The sequence below is a fragment of the Perca flavescens genome, chromosome 6 (genome assembly GCF_004354835.1).
Source record: "Perca flavescens isolate YP-PL-M2 chromosome 6, PFLA_1.0, whole genome shotgun sequence".
Taxonomy (NCBI): Eukaryota; Metazoa; Chordata; class Actinopteri; order Perciformes; family Percidae; genus Perca; species Perca flavescens.
In genome coordinates this window covers 18,342,247-18,367,105 of record NC_041336.1, presented here as the reverse complement: position 1 = coordinate 18,367,105, position 24,859 = coordinate 18,342,247, and the positions used below count along the sequence as shown (strand labels likewise).

Here is a 24,859-nt window from a genome sequence, read left to right as displayed (position 1 = left end):
GCTAGCAGCTAGGCAGTGTTGTAATGTAACAAAGTACAAATACTTGTACTTAAGTCGAATTTTCACGTGTCTGTACTTTACTTCGTTATTTATATTTCCAGAAACTTTTAATTTTACTCCACTACATTTCCTAAATAAAATGTATACTTTTACTCCACTACATTTCCTAAATAAAATGTATACTTTTACTCCACTACATTTCCCCTAAGCATCTTAGTTATTCATTACTACAAAATAAAAATCTGAATAAATTTAATAATAAATTTGTTACACTGGAAAAAAACAGGTTTTGCGAATCATTGGATATAAGCCAAAACTAAAGAAGAAGAGGAGGACACGTAATGACTGATAGTGTCATGGAAGCACCTGCTGCAGGCTCTGCTACCATGGTAACAGATGATGACCACCCCAACAACGGTGGTGATGAAGATAATGTTGCACACCTTCGGCCAGAAAGTTAATAATCAATGTTTTTTTTACTTTTACTTTTACTTCTAATGCTTAAGTACATTTAATATCAGAAAATTACTTTTGTTACTTAAGAGATGGTAAGTCCCTTTGGGGTGGACTTTGGGCTTTTTCACTTTGTAAACCTATTACATGCACAAAAAAGATATATAACACAATAAAGGAAAGGGAAAAAGCACAGTATGAGCACTTTAAAATGCATAAAGCATGAGCCGATCATATGTTTTGTTATTTAAAATTTTAATCGTAAAAGTAATTAGTAACTATATAGCGGTGAAAAGTACATTTCCCTCTGAATTGTAATGAAGTAGAAAGTAGTCATTTGAGTAATTTGAGTGAACTGATCCTTGTACATTTTATTTTAGTTTGGATAGATTACCAGGATACTGAGCACCACTTGATACTCGTCTTGGACACGACCCTGGTGAATCAGATATGGACTTGTTTGTGATCTGACAGGATTTGGGACTCAAGAGGTTTGTCAACTTAACTTCAACAATGAGTGTAATCAAATAACTTCTTGTGTGAGCGACTGCTTGAATGGTTAAAAACGGTTCGCTCATTCTCAGCTCTGCTGCTGCTTCTGGATCCCCAACACTAATCCTGTAGCTCTCAGCAGAGGGCTGACACACTCACATCCAAGGTTAAGCTTGTGAATACGGGGACACTTAAATCTCTGAATGAATATGAGCGCAAATTGCAGTCTCACTGATTCACCTGCCTCCCCCTCCCTTCCTGTAATGTTCTCACACATGTATTTTACCTCTCCTCTCTCATTATTGTCCAAAGGGTTTTTAACAGCCCTTCAGTCCATGCAGGCGAGTTAAGAGGCATTAAATGCTGGATTTACACTCATTATTATTTGCACACTGTGTGAATAGCCCCTGCTGAGTCTCACAAAGCAGCATTAATTTGTCAGTAAGAGGATGATTCCCTTGTAGCTGTGGATAGAGGGTTTTTGCTGTTTGATAATTATACTGATATTTAATTAGGGGCAGAAGAGAGGCTCTGACCATGTTTCTACATTTCGACAGTGCAGAAATGGAGTAGTTTAGTAGTGGAGGCCTCAGTTGAGCAGACAAAATGCCTGCTGCCTGCACAGTGACCACTAGATGACAGTAACACTCTATAGATCACATCAACACAGCAGGAAGCAGGAGAAACTTGCACAATAGCACCATTTATATTGCTTAAGTATGTATCTTTACAGTACATAAGAGAACAGGAGGGACATTTAGATGATGAGAACCTGAAGAGGAAAGGCCACTGTGGAGCAAGGAGAAGGTTATTGATGAGACCAGCCTGGATTACCAGCCATGAATAGAGGTGTGTGGGGGGGGGATAAACAGGACTGTAATTACTGCCTGTCATTCTGGCTCTGAAATAGACTCAGAGGGAAGTCTTTACTCTGGGTATGGGGTGGAAACAAGCTAGACTGACAGAGGGTTTCAGTGGCTAAAATCTCACACTTATGAGTATTTTATTCCTCATCGTACTACAGTGTTGCATTATATGGGTATAGCAACAATCTGTGCATACTTGTCCTACAAGTTCAATCACTGGATTGATATAGGCCTAATCCGCAAATCATTCATCTACAAGCAGGCTGAAGTCTCTCTGCAAGTACTCATGCTTTCAAACATGCTTTCCCAACTTTTAAAGCAGCAACGTCAATTCATGACCAACTTGGCAGTGGCACAGGAGGTTGCATATTTTGTTCCAGTTCAAAGGGTTTTCAGATTGTTTCATGTAAATAGTTTTTAGAGGCCTGGAGAGATGAAAGTATCCAACATTTCACAATAAAAAAACAGTATTAAAAAAGTCAGAAAAATAAACAGTATTAGTGTAGCAGCACATTTTATTTATTATTTTGTTTATCATCTCGTGACCCCTCAGGCTGTGAACCACCGCTTTATAACAAACTAACAATCAGTTGCATCTATGGAACATGTGGTGCACATATAGTTTTACGTCTTTGTCTGGTAGCACAACCGCAGAAGAAGCAGAGATTTAAGGTTAGGGGGGTGGTCATAGGTGGGCTGGTTGAGCTCACCACAAAATTATATATAGACTTCCTGCACCCTCACTTGAAAACCCACACACACACACACACACACACACACACACACACACACACACACACACACACACACACACACACACACACACACACACACACACACACTCCTGGAGCTACAGTAGAGGATGAGATTTAAACTTTGAAAAAGCGAGGTGATTCCCATACCCATAACCACTTCAAACAGGATGCATTTAGGTAAGTGTTCAAAAAAAATAGCAGTGAAATGAGGGCTGCTGTTTAGTGTCTGTGCTTGTGTCACTTTTCTCTCTATGGAAAGAAAAAGGTTCATAAACAGGGTACTGCTTTTTTCTCTTTAGCAGACCGACTAGACCAGTTTATAGCCAATGTTTTTTTTCTCTGATTGAAGAGATTTTAAAAAGTCCCTGGTGTTGCCCTTTGCTGCTCCTCACTCTGGATGTGACATATCCTCTGTGAGAGTTTCATTTAACACAATAGGTTCCGTTTAGCATGAATCATCTTTTTGCCTCAGTCCAGCACCCGTTTGGAGTTGGTAGGCTATAGGCCTATATGCAGTAGGATAGGCTGACTTCCATTTTTCCATCGTTGTCCCCTCCACATGGCTCCTAAGGGAATATTGCTGAGTCGTGAATGAGGAGGGGGAAGAGGGACAGTAAGTGTATTTTCAACTGAAATGCTTTTGCATCTGACAGGTATAGGCAATATGCAGATATCATTCAATCCGCCCACTTTTGCGCGGTGATGCCCGAAGGATAGAGGAGGAGGAGGAGGAGCGGGGTCTCCAAACCTGCCCACCTCTCTCCTCCCTCCGCCACCGGCACAGCGACAGACACCGCTTCTGGCCTATCGCATCAGAGTCGGACCCCCTCCGTCCTCTCTCTCCCTCCCTCACTACCTCCCTCCCCTGTGCCCTGCCCACCCCGGCGGTCTCTTCTCCAGCCCTGCCAGAGCCAATCCGCGACTGGGTGTAAGTAGGGCAAGCCGCTTCCTGGTTCTCAGAAAGAAGGAGCTGGGAGTCGGAGTGGGCCAGCGGAGGCAGCACACAGGGGGTCAGAGCAGCCCAGAGAGCCGGCGGTCTGCACAGACAAGAGACGAGAAGACCTACTAGAAAAACGCCGACGTACGATTTGGCGAGGATTAAAACCTCCCGGGTGTCGATCTGAGGACGAAAGCAGCGGTGACCCCCCCGGTGGAGAAGAAAAGACAAGAGCTGTGAGGATAAAAAAAAAAATTTAAATAAGAAGAAGAAGAAGTAGTAGGCTAAGCAGGGTGGGACGGAATAATCCAGGAAGTGTGGAGGACGGTCAGGTGGGAGGCGACGAGTCTGAACAGGTGACACACCGGCACTCAGGTAACTGCTTCACCTGACTGCTGTCATTTGAATGCAAATTAAAACACACGTTTAAGTTAAACGTCATGTATGATAAGTAGCATGTCTGTTTGCCATGACAGCACCGGCTTGCCACAACCTATAGCCTCCCTCCTCCCCGGTTCTGATCGGGGTCACGGGAGGACTGTCCACGTCACAGGTAGCATTCGGTAGCCTAACTCCCGTCTGCATTAAGTCCCCTTTATTAGACAGACACTGCGCTTTTCAGCTGGGCTTTGAAATGAAACGTACAGGCTGTGTGTTTTGAAGCAGGTGCTGCGTGTGCGTGCGCGTGTGTGTGTGTATGTGTTTGTTGCGCGCGCGCGCGCGCGCGCGCGCGCGTGTGTGTGTGTGTGTGTGTGTGCGCGCGTGTGTGTGTGTCGGCGGCCAGGTGAGAGAGGGAGAGTAGGGTCGGCGGGTACATTTCTGGAGACTGCTGCTAATTATAGCTGAGAACACCGGCTGACATCCAAAACCTAACCTGCTCTCACGCACATCACCTGCCTCTCCGCTGCTCATGGGCACGCAGAGCACGCAGTGGATCTGTTGGTTTTAGCCTCTTGCACTTAAATGATCTCCCTTCAGTGGTCTGTTAATCATCATCATCCTCTTCTCCATGGCGCACCCAGTGTTTTAATTTAATCCTGTTACTGTTACAAAAGGATATGCTCAGACTTGGGTTAAGGCTCCTGCCTACCTCATGGGTGGGGAGGGTTGTCATGCAAGTGGGCTTTTGTGTGTGTGTGTGTGTGTGTGTGTGTGTGTGTGTGTGTGTGTGTGTGTGTGTGTGTGTGTGTGTGTGTTACAGAGGTAGATGTGTTGCTGACTCGCCCCTCTGACAGACCGGCCTAACAAGCTCAACTGGCTTGGGTTTGGTTTCCCTGTCTCTTGGGCACAGCCTGTTTGGTTAAATCTTTAGCTGTCCATGCAGGTAGTTAATGCCTTATGCCCTCTAGGCTCAGGTGTTGTCGCAGCTTTTTTGTTTTTTGGCTCACCTCTTGGCCTCTGAGCGGCCTCCACATCGACTACAGCCTCAGCTTGTGACCAAAGGGACAACAGTTTGGAGAAGAGAAGTCCTTTTTGTATTCTTTTTGTCTCACTGTTTCGTTCCCTGCGTATGCCATCATGTGAGTGGACATCCAATGCTCTCTTGTGCTAGGACGGCTACCCACATATGGAAGAGCTATCAGGGTTTTGAAATAAATTCTTAATGCAGCTCTGTTCGCCCTAACTTTGTCTGCAACATAATTAGACATCTGTACTTCATCCCTCGTTCCCGCTGTCCTGACACGACCTCTGTCCTGCTCTGCTTTCTACAGGCCTGCTTCTCGTTGCTGATATCTCTTGTTTCCCTGCTGACGCTTCATCATTGTGTTTTTAGTCTGAATCTACACTTCAGACACATTCTCCATATCCTTGCCTAATTTATTTTTTCTTAGAGAGCTGTGGAACTCTACAGTACAGTATGCAGTTAATCACACTCACCTTAAAGGATTGTGTGTGTGTGTGTGTGTGTGTGTGTGTGTGTGTGTGTGTGTGTGTGTGTGTGTGTGTGTGTGTGTGTGTGTGTGTGTGTGTGTGTGTGTGTGTGTGTGTGTGTGTGTGTGTGTGTGTGTGTGTGTGGGCGGGCGCGTGCGCATGTGTGCGCGTGCTTTCTCAACCTCACTGACTGTTGGAGAACTTATTTTCAGAAGAAGTCAAAGTAGGAAGCAGTCGGTTTCTGTCTTTTTATTTCTGCTCTTTTACAAGAACCCCCCTCCCTCAACCCCAAATTACATCTGCATCATATGATTGCTTGTGGGTGTGTGTGTGTGTATTCACACGCACTGTAGCTTAATCTAACCTATTTTACAAGAGAGAAGAAAACAAGTGCCTCAATTAGTCAGCACTTTGTGTTAACTCTATAAGTTAATCATGTCTTTGTTCACATAAATGGTGAATGCGAGCCCCACTTTCTGATGAACAACGCTCAAATCAAATCAGGTTCATTTTTTAAAACACTTTTGTGCCTTTTCCTTTAGGTGTATGACCTCTGCTGATCTCCAGGCAAAGGACCAAAGAGGAGGGGGACGAGCGAGAGGCCGAAGAAAGCAGGCACCCATCTTCTCCTGGGTTTATGGACCGGAGGTAGGAATTACTCATCATATGTTACTGTGTATGTTATACAATAAGTCCCTGTCTTTTTCAAACACACTTTTATTTATGCTGTCAACCATTTTGGTAAGTTTTCCCAAAAGACCTTAGCCCATTGATGCAAAATGGGACAAAGATTATCTTAATTGTTTGGTATCCCTCAAACAAAATAGTTGGTACAAAGTGTCGTCCAAACACATTTAAAAGCAAATGTGTTAATACCTGCTCCAAATGGCCACACTCACAGGTCCACTTTTGGACTTTTGTCCTCTTATTTAAATCAATTGTGCGAGCTTCAACGATGTTTGAATCATAGTGATGTCATTAAGAAACTTTTGGGAAACCAATCAGTGGCACCAATGCAGTGGGACCATATTGGGGTGATTGGTCGCAAAATGTGATGTTATTCCAGATTGGTATCCCCAAATAGCATATGAATAACACGCCAAGTTCCTAAGTCATTTCACATGTTATCACTACGCATTGTTTGTTTTTCTTGTGATTTAGTCTCTACTGACTTATATTGTGACATAGTCTGAAGAGCGGCAAAGTCCGCATAGGGAGAAGGACGGGGTGGGTGGATGGATGGGTCAAACAAACAAACAGAACTATAACCCAGGAGACCGCTGTTTGGGTCCTGTGTGGAACCAAAAGTCAATGTTAATTTATTTACGTTGACTTAGGGCTGGGCGTTATGGAGAAAATCAGATATCGCGATATTCTTGTCCTAATACCTCGATGTCAATACTGTGGGGATATTATAGGGTTGACAACTGGTGCTTTAACAAAATATCTTCACAATGAGATTTAAGATGAATAATCTTCTGTAATGTAGATATAATGACTAAGTGGGTAAAGGTAAAAATAATAGAAGAGCTAGAACAGTCTGGTAACACAGAAAATGACATCACTTTACTATAATGCAGCCTTTAAAACCAAGAAAAGACAACACTTAAGCCATTTACGATATTAGAATTTCCAAAATCTCATATCATCATATCAATATAATATCGATATATTGCCCAGCCCTACGTTGACTACTTAACTTATACTTATTTTAACCAACACCATGACATTTTGCTAAACATAACCACTTAGTTTTGTTGCCTAAACATAACCATGTAGTTTGGTTTGTGTGTTTGTAGTCACAACGTTGACTACCAACTGACGAGTTGGGAAAGAGAATGGGGCATTAAATAACTTGCGAAAAGCTTAAAATGCGTAGACATAACACATAAAATGTCCTTTTAAAAGTGACATGCTATTTATACACCTTCCTATGGATCACATTGGTTATTCTACTGGACTTTCTTTAATGTCCAAAAATACTTTCTTGTTATTAAATACATATCTCATCTTAAATGTATACGTTACATTTATGTTTTTTAAAATAAATCAGAAATCACTGTAAACGCTGAATCTCATAACTTTTTGCACATTTGTGAAGTTGTTTCACCTTGTTGTTGCTATGCATTAAACATCGTAGACAGTTAAATAAATGGACAATGTGACACGGTAGATTTCCACGGAGACCAGTGAAGTATAATTAGAAGCACTTTTCCGGTGCTGGCTGAGCATTACTGCGCAGCCTCCAACTGAGCTTGACGATGTAGATGTGACTTGAGCAACTTGTCTGAAAGTTGTAAGTCTTCTGGTAGCTGAGCCAAGAGAAATCTCAATCATTCCCAATCTTGCAGAGACAGAGAGCGTAGGTATATGTAAGGAGATAACATATGCACAGGCTAATTATTGCTAACTAAAATGCTAATTAACATTAGTAATTAAACTTAAACAGCTCATGTAAGTCGAAACTGCTGGCAAGCTTCTCCTGTACTGTACCGTAATTCCTCTACTATGCGACCGTAAGTCGCGTGGTTATGACACAATAGTTAGCCTATTTTTACAAAAACGTCTGCTACGGAGCCATAACGTGAGATACAAGGTAATGGAGCCTTTTATACATTGTTGTCTTTCTTTAGAAATAAACAATGGACAAATAGAGTCTTTAAATTCTTCAGATGTAAAGTTATTTGCTGTAAAAGTGATGCCAAAATGAATGACAGTCAATGGGAAGCTAACGGCGGGTGATGGCTTTTTAGCAACAAAATGGCTCCATAGGAGGTATGCTTTGTGGAGGCTGGCTTACCCACTTGTTTAAAATGCCATCAACCATGTGATCAACCATGTAATAAGAAGAAACTTTATTTATTCAGAAACTTTATTTATAACATACAATTGTACAGAACAACAATTTAGTCCCTGCATTTAACCTATCCTAAGCATGAGGAGGAGTAATGTGAACCTGAATATAATTTTACTGATGTCATTGAGTTTTAGATGTCATTGGGGTTTTCAACATTTTTATTATATAAAGAGCATTTTTAACCACACTAAATGCACAGTTTTAGTGTTATAATATACTTCAAAATTATTGATGATAAGTGGATGGAGATCATTTGATTTTATGGACCTCAGCCCACTGTTTGTCTGAGCAACACAAAGAAGAGACGTATACGAATGATATGAATCATCCAGGCTAAATCAATCAATCAACGACTAAATCCATATCTGTTTTATTCAGCCTGTCATACCGCAGTTTACACCATAAACACATTGTTGTGGGGGTCTTTATAGCATGGCTAGAGAGAAGGGGCTTCATAAAACATCATTGTCCTTGGAATAAATGTGAGCTGAATAAAGTGGTCAGGCAGTTGAATATTTTATAGGCAACCTAGAAGTTAACTCCTCTGTAGTTTGCCGGCTGCTTGCGCTCTATAACAGCAATTGGCTTTTAAAGAAAGTTCGGGAATGAAGCCAAAAATACACTCTTGTCTCTTGACTCTAGTTTTGGGTATGTGATATAATCGCAACAAAGCAACACTGCTTTTGAGAAACTTTAGAGTCATGTGTATTGATGTTAGTAAGAGTAATACCAGGACACATTTCTCCTATTTATTTATATATATATATATATATATATATATATATAGCAATACCAATGCCAACAACATTAACAGCTTCTATAGCTTAAGGGTAATGTTATGCTAGCTAATTTAAAAACATGCAAATAAAATGCACCTGGAAAAAAAATGAATTTGGATATTATTAAATTAAACCATTTTTTTTTTTGTTGATCAGCTTAAATCTCAATTTTTGATTCCTGTAACTAATAATGTACTTTATTAGAGAACATACAAATTATAGATAGCAAATGTAATGGTTTGTTTTACCTCATAAATAATTAATAAAGCATATTACATGCACATACTTTTTTTTTCAGGCTTTTAATGTCATTCAAATTCTAGTTAATGTTCAACAGAGGAAACCTATGGCTCAACATTATTTTACCTCCAGGGTTCAGCACTTAAAGCTGGACCTCATACAACATTAGACCAAGCAAGGAATACATCTTTTTGATATTCCTTTCTTCAAATGATCATTAACGTACTGAGAAGACCATAAAATGAAAATCTTACACAAAATGCTCCAAAGAATATCTTGTCTTTAATGTGAATGTGTATATATTCTTCTATATTCTAGAAGTTGAAGAAGATTTTATTGTAGCATAAAGAGCATCTCCAACCACACGTAATGCATTGTTTTTAGTGTTTTAACGCTTACTGATTTCAGCTATAAAACAACTACAAACCAGCCTTCGTCCTGATTACTGCCCATCATCGTTAGAGGCAACATGGAAATGTCTCTCCTGCTAAACCCTATTTTAAAATACTTTAATACAAATGTAGAGTGGATGAATAAGTGGTGTACAATCCTCTGTTTGACATTTAGTGTAAAAAATGATTATATGTTAAGTATAGTCATCGACACTCGTATTTCATTTGAGTTGGGTTAGAATTTTTGTGTGTGTGATGGGCAAGTTGGTGTGACAAATCATGTGACTCTGGCTTTGCTGGAGTATGACTGGTGACAACCATGTGTCCGTGAACTGGAGGGTAGGGGGAAGTGACATTGAGTGGTCTGTCAGGCGAGGAACAAACGCACACTTCCAACACATGCATACAGACACACACACACAAACGCACACACACACACTTACATTTATATTTTTATATTTTTATTTATATATATATATATATATATATATATATATATATATATATATATATATATATATATATATATATATATATATATATAAAAATAAACATGCATGCACACGGTTCCAGGAAATGCGTTAATTAGGGCATGTGAGCCCATATAAATTCCCCCATTTCAGACATGGGTCTTTCAGTTTCATACAAACCGACTGAGTGGGAGGAAGGTGGGGAGAGAGAGACAGAACGGGGGAGGGAGAAAAAAGTAAAAGTTTTTAACTTTGCCCCTAATATTTGAAGGTGTCTCACCTTTTTTCTCAGGCTTTTTGTCTATGTTGCACCAACCTTTATTCCGAGAAAATCTCTCTATTCCCTACTCTTACTTTGTTCATGCAACAAACAAGGAGAAATTACACCTCTGCAGTCAGACTGGTGTGTCATCCAATGCAGGAAGTGGGGCTATGCTTCTCAAGAAGAATATATTTTGGTCCATGGTTTATTTTCAGTCATGGTAATTATTCAATGCTGTAACTTATTAGTTTTATGATTGGAAGTCCCCTTTATTTAAACATGTGCATAAACCATGACCATGTGCATTTGACCTCTGCAAAAACGCCGCATTTTCACCATATATGGCAGTTGTTTCCCCACATTGAGGCAGTGATGGCACAGGGGTGACTACATGGTGTCCGTAATCCATTCTGCTGCTACTACAGTTGAGTCTTGCCCCCACTCGATCTGTGTCAATAGAGGAAGTTATGTATCTGCCATTTCCTCTTTTCAGTCATGAGTTTCTGTAGCATTTGACAGCCCTCCTTCTCTCTCGACCACCAGCCTCGCATCCCACGCCACCCAGCGTTAACCAATTGGCAGGTGGCCATGACTCTTCTTCTTCTTGTAAAGAGTCAGAGAAGAGAAGAGAGAGAGAGAGAGAAAACAGGCCGAAAAAAAAAGCTACAGGCTGAAGGAGTGATCATGATTCAGCTCTTCGAGTTTCTGTACACATTGAGCAGGCGGTTATCATAAATAGGTACAGTGAGACAACACTTCAAGGAAAGTGAGAATAAACACCCAAACATGAGCAGGCAAGGGGAGTTGTTGCTGTTGAAACTGACCCCTTTCATGTGTGATGTTCAAGGGGGAAATCCAGCAGCAAATAGAGGCTTTTATTCCAAAAAGGCTGCATACCATCCCTTTTTAAAAAAAAAAAAGTAACTTGTGTAATTATTTAAAAAACAAACATCACTATTGTTGCAGAAAGGACATATGACAGCAGATTTATAGACCAAACTTATGTAATCAAATACGTATTTCTTTTATCACTTTTTCCTTCTATCCTCCCCTCAAGAAATGCTCGTCAAACATCCTTCATTCAGACTGAAAGAGAAAATCACGATTTCACTATGAGACGTCCATCAGGAAGAGAAGTTATGCGTTATCTGTTGTCGTTTTTGCACTTACGCAGCTCTCTGGTTCCAAGTTATTCTGAAGGTCAGCTATAATTCATGGATTGTAATTCCAGTAAAAGAGTAGTTCACTACCATGCCATTAAACTTATTTATCAGGAAGGTGCCACATCTTTCACTCATGTCTAATTGTTTTTTTTTTTTCTTCTCTCTGCTTCTAAAGATCAGAAAAGCTTTTTATTGAATCTCTGTCAGAGCTGTTTTTGCTCTTTTTCTGTCTGTCACTTTGTCTTCCATTTATCTCTTCATCGGTTCTAGTGGCCGACCATCTTTACTGAGCGCAGGAAGAGGAAACTGATCAGATCAGTTAGTTTTGCAACATTTCTCTCTTTTTTTGTGTGTGTGTGTGTGTGTCCAGTGCTTTTGCAATATCTTTCTCTGAAGCGGGACGTCATTTGTGTAGGAGAGCAGCAGCAGTTGTTGAGACCCTCCCAGTGATGTGGCAACTTAAGACACAGCACATGCACTGAAACAATTTTATGTTTTTCTAAACGTGTTCTCATCAACAGATATGTGCAAACTAAAAAGCTCAGTTCAAAAACTGATTCTGTTTTCTGCAGCCACCATTCATCTTTCTTTGGTTGAAGACATCTCATTCATATTGAATACATTTCTTTTGCAATTATTTTTTTCATTCTTTGCATGAAGATATTCACAGGCAGAGTAGTTATTTGAATACACGCTGAGAAACTGTATACATCATACCGTAAATGCCCATCTTTTGTTTTACCCCATCCCACCACCTCATCTCCAAAACAATCCCCATTTTCTAGTCTTGACGACTACTCAAAGCACTTTTACATAGTAAAAGGAACCATTCATACACTGTGGCTGAGGCTGCCATACAAAGTGCCACCTGCTCATCAGATAAATATTCACACATTTACTCACCGATGGCGCAGCATCGGGAGGAATTTGGGGTTCACTGTCTTGCCCAAGGACACTTCAACATGGGACTGCAGGGCCAGGGATCGAATCACTCTACCACCTGAGCCACAGCCGCTCTAAATAAGAAGAAATAACCTACTGAGAGTCGTATCTTCCAAACATCTCCAGACTTACCCACACAGACACACGAGTGCACCCACAGTAATCTACACTTACATACACGTACATACATTTAGAGATTTCTGTGTGTCTGTAGGGGAACAAAACCTTTTTTAAAAAAAAAAAAAAAAAAAAAAAAAAAGCTGCTTTTGTGAAGTTTTAATATTTTAAATATTTAGAGTTGTAGATTCCGTTCTACGGTCATTTTTGCAGCAGCAATTTGTGTGTGTTTGTTTTAGATTGTTTTGTTGCATGTTTTATTAAGTGGATAAAATTAGAGTGCGGCCTCAAAAGCAGTTTAAATGTTTTTATTTTAAGCCTTACAAAGGGATTTATAATAATTATAGAGCTATTGAATTAGATTAAATGATATTGTTGGTTGTTCTTGGTATGTTGTCCAACTGTAAATGCACGGATGCTTACATTTCAATACACACACACACACACACACACACACACACACACACACACACACACACACACACACACAAATATATATATATATATATATATATATATATATATATATATATATATATATATATATATATATATATATATATATATATATACACACACACACACACACACACACACACACACACACACACACACACACACACACACACACACACACACACAGGCTTGGAAAAAAACTGAGGCTACTTAATAAATGTTCTTCACAGTTTATGGATATATATATTATTTTATGAATTACTTATTACGTTTTATTTCAATTTCAAACAAACCATTCAGCAAAACATTTTTAGAAAATGACAACAGGTCAGAATATGAAAAATTTTACGGTAATTAATGCAAATTTAACATTACTTTTCCCTTTTTAAAAACATCATATATATATATACAGTACAGGCCAAAAGTTTGGACACACCTTCTCATTCAATACGTTTTTTTTATTTATTTTCATGACTATTTACATTGTAGATTCTCACTGAAGGCATCAAAACTATGAATGAACACATGTTATTATGTACTTAACAAAAAAGTGTGAAATAACTGAAAACTTATAAAACTTATACTTTATATTTTAGATTCTTCAAAGTAGCCACTCTTTGCTTTTTTATTAATAAGGGAAAGAAATTCCACTAATTAACCCTGACAAAGCACACCTGTGAAGTGAAAACCATTTCAGGTGACTACCCCATGAAGCTCATTGAGAGAACACCAAGGGTTTTCAGAGTTATCAAAAAAAGCAAAGGGTTGCTACTTTGAGGAATCTAAAATATAAGACATGTTTTCAGTTATTTCACACTTTTTTGTTAAGTACATAATTCCATATGTGTTTATTCATAGTTTTGATACCTTCAGTGAGAATCTACAATGTAAATAGTCATGAAAATAAAGGAAATGCATTGAATGAGAAGGTGTGTCCAAACTTTTGGCCTGTACTGTATATATGTGTATGTATGTCCTTTTAATAGCACCCTACATACACAAAAAAGTATGTTAAAGGGACAGTATTTTTATTTTTTTTATTTATACATTGTTTTGTTTCTGTGTCTATTCTAGATGAAAAGCCACATGTTCCTCCTTGGCCTTTTTATAGTTTCATAGCCTAATCAAATTTGTAAGGCAAGATCATTAAAAATGTATATAAAAATATAAATTTGTTTCAAAACTGTTGCTATATATAATATTCATTCATTCAATCGTTGAAAAAAATGTCATCAAGAAAGAATTAATTTAGTTAGCTCTCCATGTAAATGCTGGGTGTAAAATAACTGGATTGTGAATTTGAGCTGAGTTACTGCGCTTGGTGCTCTGCTCCACGATTGACACCTACACAGCTCATCTGTTGTACCACAGGCCGACATGTTAGAACACCCCCGCTCAGTTACAACAAGCACGCTGATGAATTACTGTACATTTAACTGCAAGGTTACTTTATCACGCTTTCGTTGCTTTCATTACAGTTTTTCACATGCAGTGTAATCAGTTGTCTCAGAGGAAACGTTCCTCAACTTCATCAACTCGCATGAGCTCATCAGGTATATTAACGTCAGTAAAACCACATGCGCAAAAATCAAGTTTCTCTCCTGCTCTTGCATATTAATTGAGGTACAGTGTGTGATTCGCCCACACCTTGACGCTCCACACACACACACACACACACACACACACACACACACACACACACACAGTGGAGTGTTTGGGGGGGATAGAAACTGCTGACCAGATAAGGAGCTAAAAGACAGAGTAAAGTGCGAAACCACTCCGTCAGCATGCCTCCTCTCTCACATCTGTGTTCTCCATCTTAGGGTGAAACTCCCTTTTGGTGATGCTAATGTTAGAGGTAACTGCTACCACATCTCTCCCCCAGACATCTGCACACACACCCATACGCACACGCACACCCACACCTGCAAGGATTCTTGCTACTTCCTGTGGCTGTGTGCATGTGTTCACCTCTTGCTCAGTTTATCTCCCAGTCGTCATGTCACTGCAGCTCCTCTCCCTTCTCTTTTTCTGTCCCTTCCCCCTTCCTCTCCCCTTGTAACTCAACTCTGTCTCCTCTTGTTTCATGTCTCCTCGCTAACACAGATTGTTCGAGGTCGGGACTAGATTTTCCTGTCTTAACCTCCCCTCTTCTCTGCTTTTTATCTCTCAGAGTATCTCACTACACCCACTCCCCATTCACTCACTCTCATGTGTTTCTCCTCCCCCATACCCTCCTTTTTCTTGTGTGATTTCTAAGAACATGTGTGTTTTTAGAAAACATACCTCCCTCATGTTCCCTTTGTTGTCTCTTCTCAAATCTCGTACCGTTTTCCTCTTTCCAACCTCAGATTTATTTCTTTTCCTACTCCTGCTGTCTCCTAATTTCACAATGACAAACATGACAGACATTTTACACATTACACTCATTTTAGAAAAAACTAAAGCACTAAATTCTTTTGTTTTCATTTTTAGAGGGAAATAACTTTACTGAATCATTGGTTTCAGAGTGGTCACATAAAGTTTCTTCAGAATCAAAAGCTGTAAGGAAGAAGTACCTTTTACATTGTATAAGATTGAAAAAGAAGTGGGCAGAAAAATCTATTATGTTCCCACTCTGTGTATTTTTAAAAACTTCAAACAGGGAGCCTAGTGAGCAAAATTGCCAGGAAACATTCTTAACTTTAGTTGCAATGAATTGCAAAAACAATAAATGAGAGTCTGATGGTACAGTATGTCGTGTTGCACCGGGTAATATATCACTATAATCTATAGGGATTTGCAGCATAAATTCTGTATTTTCCTGGTCTTAAAGGCTAAATTACAACAAAATATAATTATTCTCTGCTGTAATTTAACTGAGTAAAATCAGAAAATATCTTCTAAAAAACATTAATATTCATCCCAAAAATATTCTTAATTACTAATACAAAAAAAAATTAAAATTTCATACTGTGATATTTGATGAAAAAAGCTAATTTATGTAAAAAGACATAAACTTCAGGTGAGAAGTTGGTGAATATTACGGGACCGACTGTATATATGTGCACCCAAATGTCTCGTCCCATGTGTTGATAAGCTGATAATCCTCCTGTAGATTCACATTGGTGTTCAGGTCTGGCATGCAAACTGGCTGCTGTTGTAGCTCGCAGTGGAGAGTTTGTGGTGTGTGTGAGGGCGAGGGGATAAGGGCCTCTGCTCTGCCAGCCAAATGAATAATGTAATGTGTTCTTGGAACTAAGACCACAATGTGCGCATGCGTTCATGCACACACAGACCATATAATGCCCCAGTTACAGTAAGGAGGGCTCTGTTGCAGGGTCTTTCTTTAATAAAAGACAGAACTTCTCAGTAGCCTACTGGACTTCTCCTTTTTTAAATTCCTCTTTATGTCCTGTCATGGCAGGGTGCAATCATTCGAATTATCATGATGGCGTCTCAAGTCTTGTCTTTGACAAATTCAAATGCAGATTCAAATTTTACCCGGATCGCATCTGTTTTTATATCTCCTGGTAGGATGCAAATGTTCAGTCCGGAGGGAACTGTTGGGACACAGAGCGGGTGGAGCTTGTGTTTTAGGTCCTGGTAAAGACGACCTGCAATTTTAGAAGACCTGGATGTGTCAGCTTGTGTAGTTTTGGGGTATATTTGTTACTTAAACGTGAAGGTTTTGCACTTTGATAGTCCTGTAAGAGTGCTCCACTGGCCTGAGTGCAGCTTTGGTTTGGCAGACGTGTGTACTCACATCTCTTCTCATCCCCCCCGGTTTCCTCCTCCCCTACTCTTCCTCAGAGAAGGTGTCCCAGTACCACACTACCCCAAATAAGTGAGGTGTAAAGAGGGTGAAAACTTTCTTAACTCTTAAAATCACATCTGTCTCAGAGAAGAAAAGTGGTGAGAGGAAGACGAGTGTGTGGAGAAGAAACGGTATGAGCTTTTACTTTCCATGGGTTTGTTCGCTTTGTTGTTTTTCTGGCACAGTGGTAGTTTAGCATCACAATTTGTTATGTTGTGGTTATGAATAACGTCTCAAGGAGTGGTTTTATCTGAATGATTTGCTGAATAGAATGGACAACTGCTCCTTATTTGTGAGCATGTTACTGTAATAAGTACATTGGTTTTATGTATTTGAGCTGCTACAATGTTTAGAAATGTATCTCCATACAGGCAACCTAACATTTGGGATATAAAAACACAAAATATTATAGCTAAAAAAACATCTGCTTTTGAAAATTTCACTCTTACACCTTTCACATTACATTTTAATTCATGACTTTGTTAAAGTCAAAGAATTATCCATATTCTTGGCTATTTAAGTACGGAGAGTAGTGAGAAAGTCATCACAACACATGCAACCAACCATAAATGCTCACATTTACCAACATACACACACACAAGTTACAAACACACACGTACAGGCACTTTGGAAAACATCTGACATCAGAATTCATAAAATTTCTCCTCCCTCTCAGCCACAGTTTTCTGTGAACAGTATAAAGTCATATTTTCCCCCTTAGCGCTGGAGCCTGATATAATTGAGGTGGACTGGCAAAACCTACGGCCTTTAACGGAAAATAAGACCCATAAAAATAACATAACAGTTCTAGTTCCAGTCATCACACACTGTGAGCGTGTACAGAGGGATTTCATGATATAGAAGATGGATACTGTAACCTGCTTTTTTACTGAAGAATACATCTTTGTGTGCAGGTTTGGTCAATCCTGCTGCTGTAATTTTCCTGGCCTGCAAACAAATGTGTGTCAAAGTTTTTTGGGAGTTACACCAAGTCGTTGCAGTGGACAGTAATGGTGGATTTAAGTTTCCATTTCCTTCTTCAGTAAAAACGAATCCTCGGAGGGTTCTTTTCGAAACATGTTTCATTGATTTTTACAGTTGCAGCTTTAGGTTCAAGACACTTGGCCTGACAGTTGGATAAAGACAATATGATTAAACATCTCCAGGTGTTATCATTATTTTTTAATAAGGTAACAAATTAATCCTTGTTGTTAAGAGAGAGGAAGCGTGTGCACGTAATGAAAGCAAGGGATGAGGAAACCGTAGAGTTGCAGAGGAGGTGAATTCCTCTACCGTCGACAAAAGAGTGGGAGGTGAGAACAAAAAACCCAAAAAAGAGATAAGTGCAAATTGTTGGAAGGATGATATCTTAACTCTAGCCTTAAATGCATTAAAAAGTGGAAAAAATGGCAGATTTTCGAGAGATAAAATATTTTTTCAGTGAGCTTTTTTTTGTGGTGACTTCAAAGGACACACCTTAGGGCACACAGTGATATCAGTTATTTGACTTTAAGGTACTGATCCCTAATTAACACGAACAAACTTACAATTATGTAATTATGTTTCATAATCGTAGTTGAAAGTGGTCTTGTGAACTAACATTATTTTGTTTGCAAGACAAAATGAGTTTGTGGTATCTGCCTGTGGGCTGCTTTTAACATTAGTAACAATGTGTTGCAAGATTAGGCAGCTTATGCAGACATGTCCTTGGTTAGCAACATAAAACAGAAACAAGGTGACAAGTAAGGAGAAGAGAGGATCTACAGTGTGTAGTTTGTGTGTGTGGTTGTGCATGTCATGATGTGTCAGTATTAAGTGACTCACAGACAGAAAACTGATGGGAATCATTGCAACTTCTCTGCAATTTTCCGAACACGCCTGTGTTCTAAAGAATATGGAATATGCCTAAAATAACTAGCTCGAACCACCAACCACCCATGGTGCTTTTTTTTTTTTTCTCCTCTGTGCCGGAAATTTAACCTGCGTTGTTGTGTGCTCCTCCTGAAACCCCTTTGTGTCTCACTTGTCTGCATTGCTTTGTTCAAGATTTCTGGGTTTCGCGTTTTAGCAACTTTTTTGCTTCTTGAGGGCATTTCAGAAATTGGGCAAAACGTGACATATTGTGTATTTATGCACATGATAATTGTCAGCAACAATCCTGTTTTCTGTGGACTGGATTAAACAATGATTAGCTTTTGATTGTGATCCTTAAATGTGACATTCAGGTTGGTTATTGTGTCTACTTACAATGAGACAAACTGTACGCATACAAGGTCAAGGGATGCATTTACACTTTGTCCTACAGAGTCTTAGGTGGTGAGTTTCTAATGGAATTTTTTTTTTTCCCACCGATGCTTTTTCCAGCATCTTATTATACATCTGTGTATTATGTAGGGCTGCAGATAACGATTCATCTAAAGATTTATCCATAAAATGTCAGAAAATATTGAAAAATGTCCCATTGCAACTTTCTATCTACTATCCAAAACCCAAAGATGTTCAGTTTACAATCATATAAGACAGAGAAAAGCAGACACTCCTCACATTTGAGAAGCTGGAACCAAAGGATTTTTGGCTTAAATTATTGATCCATTATCAAAATAGTTTCTTTAGTATGGTGTAAATGTATAAACAACAATTGTGCGTGCAAGAGTCAAATGCCCCTAACTTCCTCACTCTTTGTATCAGCGGCTGCCACAACACATGGCGTCCTTGTTGCCTCAAGTTGTAGAGATAACTCTTATGAAAATGCTTTGGCAAAAATAACAAATAATAATAAATATCTGTTGTAGAGGCCATGGTGTTACCCTATAAAGAGCACTCTGAGGCGTTTAAGGTTTCAAAAGAAAGAGCTTACTGCACCAGTTTGTCTCTGCGGTACGATGCAATATGGTTTAACTCATATTGCACCTACCTGAATGTTTGTTCCTGGGTGTAATATGACTCATAATGTCAATATGATTTTGGTTCTTACATGATTGTTTAACTTTGACATTCTGTGAGTTGACTAAAAAAAACATATTGGTATTTCTGAGGTGTTTTGGTTGCATGTGCCTGTTTCCTTCCTGCCAAACCAGTTCAACTAATGTGTGTGTGGTCTGAAGCCTGAAGGTTATTTATTCTAGATCATCTGTAGTAATGCCATGACCTTCGCTACGCTACTCCCCATCTACCTGTTGGCCTCTTTCTGAACAGGGAGAGGTTGACGAGGAGATGGTGTTTATCGGAAAGTGTTCGGAAAATGGGCCGTTGGGTTTTGGAGAGAGGGGGCGCGTAGGCGACCTGGAGGGGAGGGTTATCTCGAATCTGCCTTCGTCAGCGTGCACCCTCTTTTGATACAACAGGAAGGAGAGTAAGTGACAGAATGTGCAAAAGAGGTAGACATCCCCAAGGATGAACGCTTAACCCCAACTTCTGACAAAGAGATCAGACCTTTTTAAGTTACACGTCTAAGGGTTGAAGGCAATAGGAAAGAAAAAAAGTCTCTTTTCAAAGACGGCGAAGGGAGAAGAGTTGTAAAGAGCAAAAAGATGGATGCCGTGAGACAAACGATACCTCGTCTCAAGCTGACTGTGCCCATGCCCATGAAGACTGGGAAGGTAGGATTAACATTTGTCCAGGGGATGAGAAACATTTGGGAGGTTTGATACCGGCAAATTTGTGAGAGGTATTTATTTAATTGGCTGTACTTTTTACTCTATTTTTTTTTACCCGTTAAATGGGTGGAGTACATTTAAACAAGTATGTGTTTTAAAATAGGCTGGCGTTAAGATCGTCACAGAACAGGTTAAATCTAACAATAGTGGGTGGGGGGAGCCACAGATTGGCACGCAATATGTGTAGGTGTATGTGTGTGTGTGCGCGCGCTCTTGTGCCTATTTGTGTGTATTTAATAGGGTGTGTTTTGGAGCAGGTTAGTCAGGTGGATGTACCGTCGTTGTGCAGAGCCCTCTGGGCACTGTGTGAACACTGTTATTGGATGGCCAGGGGGCTGCCGGTTGCTATGGGAGGGAGATGATGGGCAGGGAGGGGGAATCTGGAGGGGAAGTTGTTTGTGGAAAATCTTGTCTGCTCAGGTGTGTGTGAGAGATATTATTGAGCAGGTACAGTGTGGACTGGGTGAGGTGTGAGCTTAGGGAGCCAAAGAAGGGAGTTGTTAGGTTATTTCCGCCAGAACTCGTTATGTCTCACAAAGAGAAATAAAGTTATTGTCAAATTGCAGTACGATATTACACTCGTACCTCTGTGTCAATAAATTTGCTCGTAAAACTGCTTTACTGGGTTAAAAAAAGACCGAATGGATTGAAATAAATGTAGTAACTGACCGTGCTGTAAATGTTGCACATCAAGTTTGTGAGTGACGTACTTTTATTTCAGTCACTCATAAATTCTTTTCTTGCTGTTTTTTTCCTTCCTCGTGCTATCACTGGTACTCCCCCCTTTCACCCACTCTTGCCTGTCACTTCCTCCTTGTCCCTTGCTTGCTTTTCTTTCTTCTCTCTCTCCTCCACTTGTCCCTCTCTTGTCTTGTCTTGTCCAGGTATTTTAATCAAACAGCTAATGCTATAAAGGTTTCACACGGGAATTAGCCTACTGCCCTTTGGTTACAGCACATAAAGGACATTGCTTAAACCGGCATCCTTCCCGTGTCATTGTAATCGATCACTTGGTTTTATCTCTCTCTCTCTCTCTCTCTCTCTCTCTCTCTCTCTCTCTCTCTCTCCAATGATTATTTCTTCATCTTCTTGTTGTTATATTTTGCAGCTGACTCTGTCATCTCCATTGCATTTGTCCTCTGGTGTCCCAACCCCCATCTCACTGACCAAAATCGCCGCCTCCTGATTTAGTAATCTGGAGAGAAAGTACAGGCGGGGGGGGGAGGATAAGGGGGTAGAGTTGTTGCCAAGTCCGGTTTAAATTGTCCCTCACGTGAAAGAAACTCCTTGTGTCACGCTACAGAAGATTTACGTTTAGGTACTTTTAAGCTCTCTGAAAGAAGAAGGGTATTCTTTCAATGTTGCAAAGATAGAACAAAATGAATGATAAAGTTCATAGGAAAAGAAACGTTATTCATATTAAATGCAGATTGTGACCGGTACAAAACTGTGATTTGCTCAGACCTCAGTTCCTCCACTTACCTCATCTTCCCCTTTTGTTCACACAGGTGGCAATGTCTCCAGGAGAGGACGGTCTGATTGGGATCCCCTTCCCGGAGCACAGCAACGAGCTCTTGTCCCACCTAAATGACCAGAGGAGGACAGGACTACTCTGTGACCTCACTCTGACGTCCCGCGGGGCACGCTACCCAACTCATCGCTCTGTTATGGCCGCCGTCAGTCTCTACTTCCGCCGGCTGTTTGGGGCAGAGGAGGGGGGCGGCGAGGGCGGAGGAGGTTTCAGCGTGTGCCAGCTGGACTGTGTGGCACCCGACGCTCTGGACGCCCTGCTGGAGTTTGCCTACACTGCCACCCTGACCATCCCCAGCTCTGGGATGAGAGATGTGCTGCGAGGGGCTCAGCTTCTGGGCATCCAGTGTGTGGCTGATGCGTGCAGAGACATCCTGGGGGAGACGGCTCAGGTGGAGGGGGAGACGGCAGAGGAACAGAGAGCCCAACACACAGCTACTGAGAGGATGGTGGGGGGAGAGAGCAGGGTGGAGAGAGGGTCCCGAAGAAAAACGGACAAAAAGAAGGTGAAAAAAGTTGGTTCACATCACATCAACTCCTCGGTTTTGAACCCACCACCTGCTTCTCCCGTCTCGCACCCTTCACCTGCATCCGACAGCCTTCGCTCCCTGCCGTCTACCCAGCCTCCGAGCCCTGAACAGGAGGAGCATCGCCTCAAATCCAGGCAGAACGGAGATTCCAGTGCAATCAGAAAGCCAGGTAGAGGGGCCACACTAAATGGAGGGCTTCTACACTGGCTGCATGAGCGCCCCCCTATAGACCATCCTCCTCCTGTCCTGCCCTTGAACGACAAGCTGTCAGAGGATGAGGACATGGAGGGTTTTGGCGACGATGGTATGCTGATGGAAAGCACCTCCTTACCTACCTCGGTAGCTGATCGAAGAGCGGCGGCATCAGCAGCGGGAGGTGGGAGGAAGAGGAAGTCTCAGACGCCCCAGCAGTGCCCTGTTTGTCAAAAGATCATCCATGGAGCAGGAAAACTGCCCCGACACATGAGGACACACACTGGAGAGAAGCCCTTCCAATGCTCTGCTTGCGGAGTCCGTTTCACCCGGTACAGAAAATTCTCACATATATAATATATACTACATAATATGCACACAAAAAACTGTTTTGATGTTGTGTGTTTGTAGATGTTTATCTCTTTCTTTTCTGCCCCTCATTCTTTATCTTTCCTTTTTTCCCTTTATTAGGAATGACAAGTTGAAGATCCACATGAGGAAACACACTGGTGAGCGTCCTTACCCCTGCCCGCACTGCCCTGCCCGGTTTCTCCACTCATACGACCTCAAAAACCACCTGTCCCTCCACAGTGGGGCGAGGCCCTTCGAGTGCCCGCTCTGCCACAAGGCCTTTGCCCGAGAGGACCACCTCCAGCGTCACCGCAAGGGAGACAGCTGCCTGGAGCTGCGCACACGCCGGCCCAGACGTGGGGCTGAGCTTGGGGAGGATGGGAGTGAGGAAGGAGGCGGGAGAGAGCAGTCCAACCCTCTGGAGGCTCTGTCTTTACAGGCCCACTCCTCCGCGTTTCTCCCTCGCACGATGCTGGATGGCGGGAGTGGATCCGGTGTCGGCCCCCCGCTGATGTTTCCAGGTGACGAGAGGGAGCGGTCTCTCGCCCTTCAGGCTTTGGCTCAACTTGGGCCTCACAGGCTGGCGGGCTACCCTGAGCTCTTCCTGCGAGGTCTGGAGCTGCGAGGGGGCAGAGAGGCAGAGGGAGAAGATCCAGGAGGAACCCACTCGCCGGCTGCGCAGCAGGACCGATGGGCTGACGAAGTCGAAGAGGAAATTCAAGAAGAAGAAGCGGAGGAGGAGGAATAGTGACAAGAGGGGGTGTGTGTGTGTGTGTGTGTGTGTGTGTGTGTGTGTGTGTGTGTGTGTGTGTGTGTGTGTGTGTGTGTGTGTGTGTGTGTGTGTGTGTGTGTGTGTGTGTGTGTGTGTGTGTGTGTGTGTGTGTATCTGTGTGTGTCTGTGTGGTAAAGCATCCACAGTAAAAAAAAATCTCACTCAGGTGGCTGGACTAATGACCTTCTGCTCCAATATAGAGAGCGCTTAAAAAAATAAAAAACAACTAAATGTTATTAAAAGAAAAAAAAATGGAAAACGGGTTTTCTTAGATATTTTAAATGTTTGTCTTCTGGCTCTTTGCATTTTGATTTCATTTGTCTTTTTAGACTTTATTTCTCGTTTGCTGTTTAATTTTATGTATTTCAGGTTTGAGCTGTTTGATTTGATTTTTCTAGCTGGACATGCGTGTGTTGCGTGTGTGGTAACTGGGATGCTTTTCACTATGCAAACTAACATCCGGAGCTACAACATGAAGGGATCTTTAAAGATGTTTATTTTAGTTACAACACAAATGTATTGATGCAGGTGCAATTCAAAAGTCATAGCTCCTAGATCACAAGAATGAGTTTGTGTGCCCGCTGTCCTCTGGTGGTTATCATTAGAAAGGCAGTGCAATTAATCAAACTAATTCTGTACATTGTCAGCAATAATGTTCGTTGTGTCTTTTCTTGTTAGTGGTAATCTTTGCTTTGACTTGGTGCTTGAACCAAAGATTTTTAGTTCAACTGTTTTCTTAAGTCTTAAGTTAACAGGAGAGGAGAGAGGTGAATTGTAGCCAATGTTGGGTTTAAAGAGAAGACTCTTCCCAACTGTTTTGATAGCCATGAGAAAGAATCTGCTTCCATGTTTGAGTGTTTCAGAGCCGTAGAGCTCTGTGTTAAATGCCTGACCAAAATAGACAAAGTCTGGGTCAATGAGTTCATGTTGATTATGTTGAAGACATATCTTCCTTTCCCAAAGGCTGTGGATTATCAAT

The 24,859-nt window shown here is 41.0% G+C and overlaps 1 protein-coding gene across 2 annotated transcripts; it reads left to right on the top strand.

Moving 5' to 3' along the window:
• The first annotated feature begins 3,641 nt into the window (after nt 1-3,641).
• On the top strand, nt 3,642-23,909 carry zbtb7b (zinc finger and BTB domain containing 7B). Of its 2 annotated transcripts, XM_028580842.1 has the most exons (4): nt 3,642-3,878; nt 5,918-6,023; nt 22,014-23,089; nt 23,229-23,909. In XM_028580842.1, exons 2-4 carry the CDS (start codon nt 5,922-5,924, stop codon nt 23,854-23,856), a joined length of 1,806 nt encoding a protein of 601 aa, XP_028436643.1. In that variant the 5' UTR covers nt 3,642-3,878; nt 5,918-5,921; the 3' UTR covers nt 23,857-23,909. The 2 variants fall into 2 exon arrangements, with proteins under 2 accessions (XP_028436643.1, XP_028436644.1); XM_028580843.1 differs by lacking the exons at nt 3,642-3,878; nt 5,918-6,023 and adding an exon at nt 20,212-20,448.
• The last annotated feature ends 950 nt before the right edge of the window (nt 23,910-24,859 follow it).

What these genes read in the sequence shown, in the direction of transcription:
- zbtb7b (XM_028580842.1), top strand. Translation starts at nt 5,922, where the DNA reads ATGACCTCTGCTGATCTCCAGGCAAAGGACCAAAGAGGAGGGGGACGA. An exon ending in CCTGGGTTTATGGACCGGAG is followed by an intron (nt 6,024 to 22,013) that starts GTAGGAATTACT and finishes TTGTTCACACAG; the next exon opens with GTGGCAATGTCTCCAGGAGA. An exon ending in TGCGGAGTCCGTTTCACCCG is followed by an intron (nt 23,090 to 23,228) that starts GTACAGAAAATT and finishes TCCCTTTATTAG; the next exon opens with GAATGACAAGTTGAAGATCC.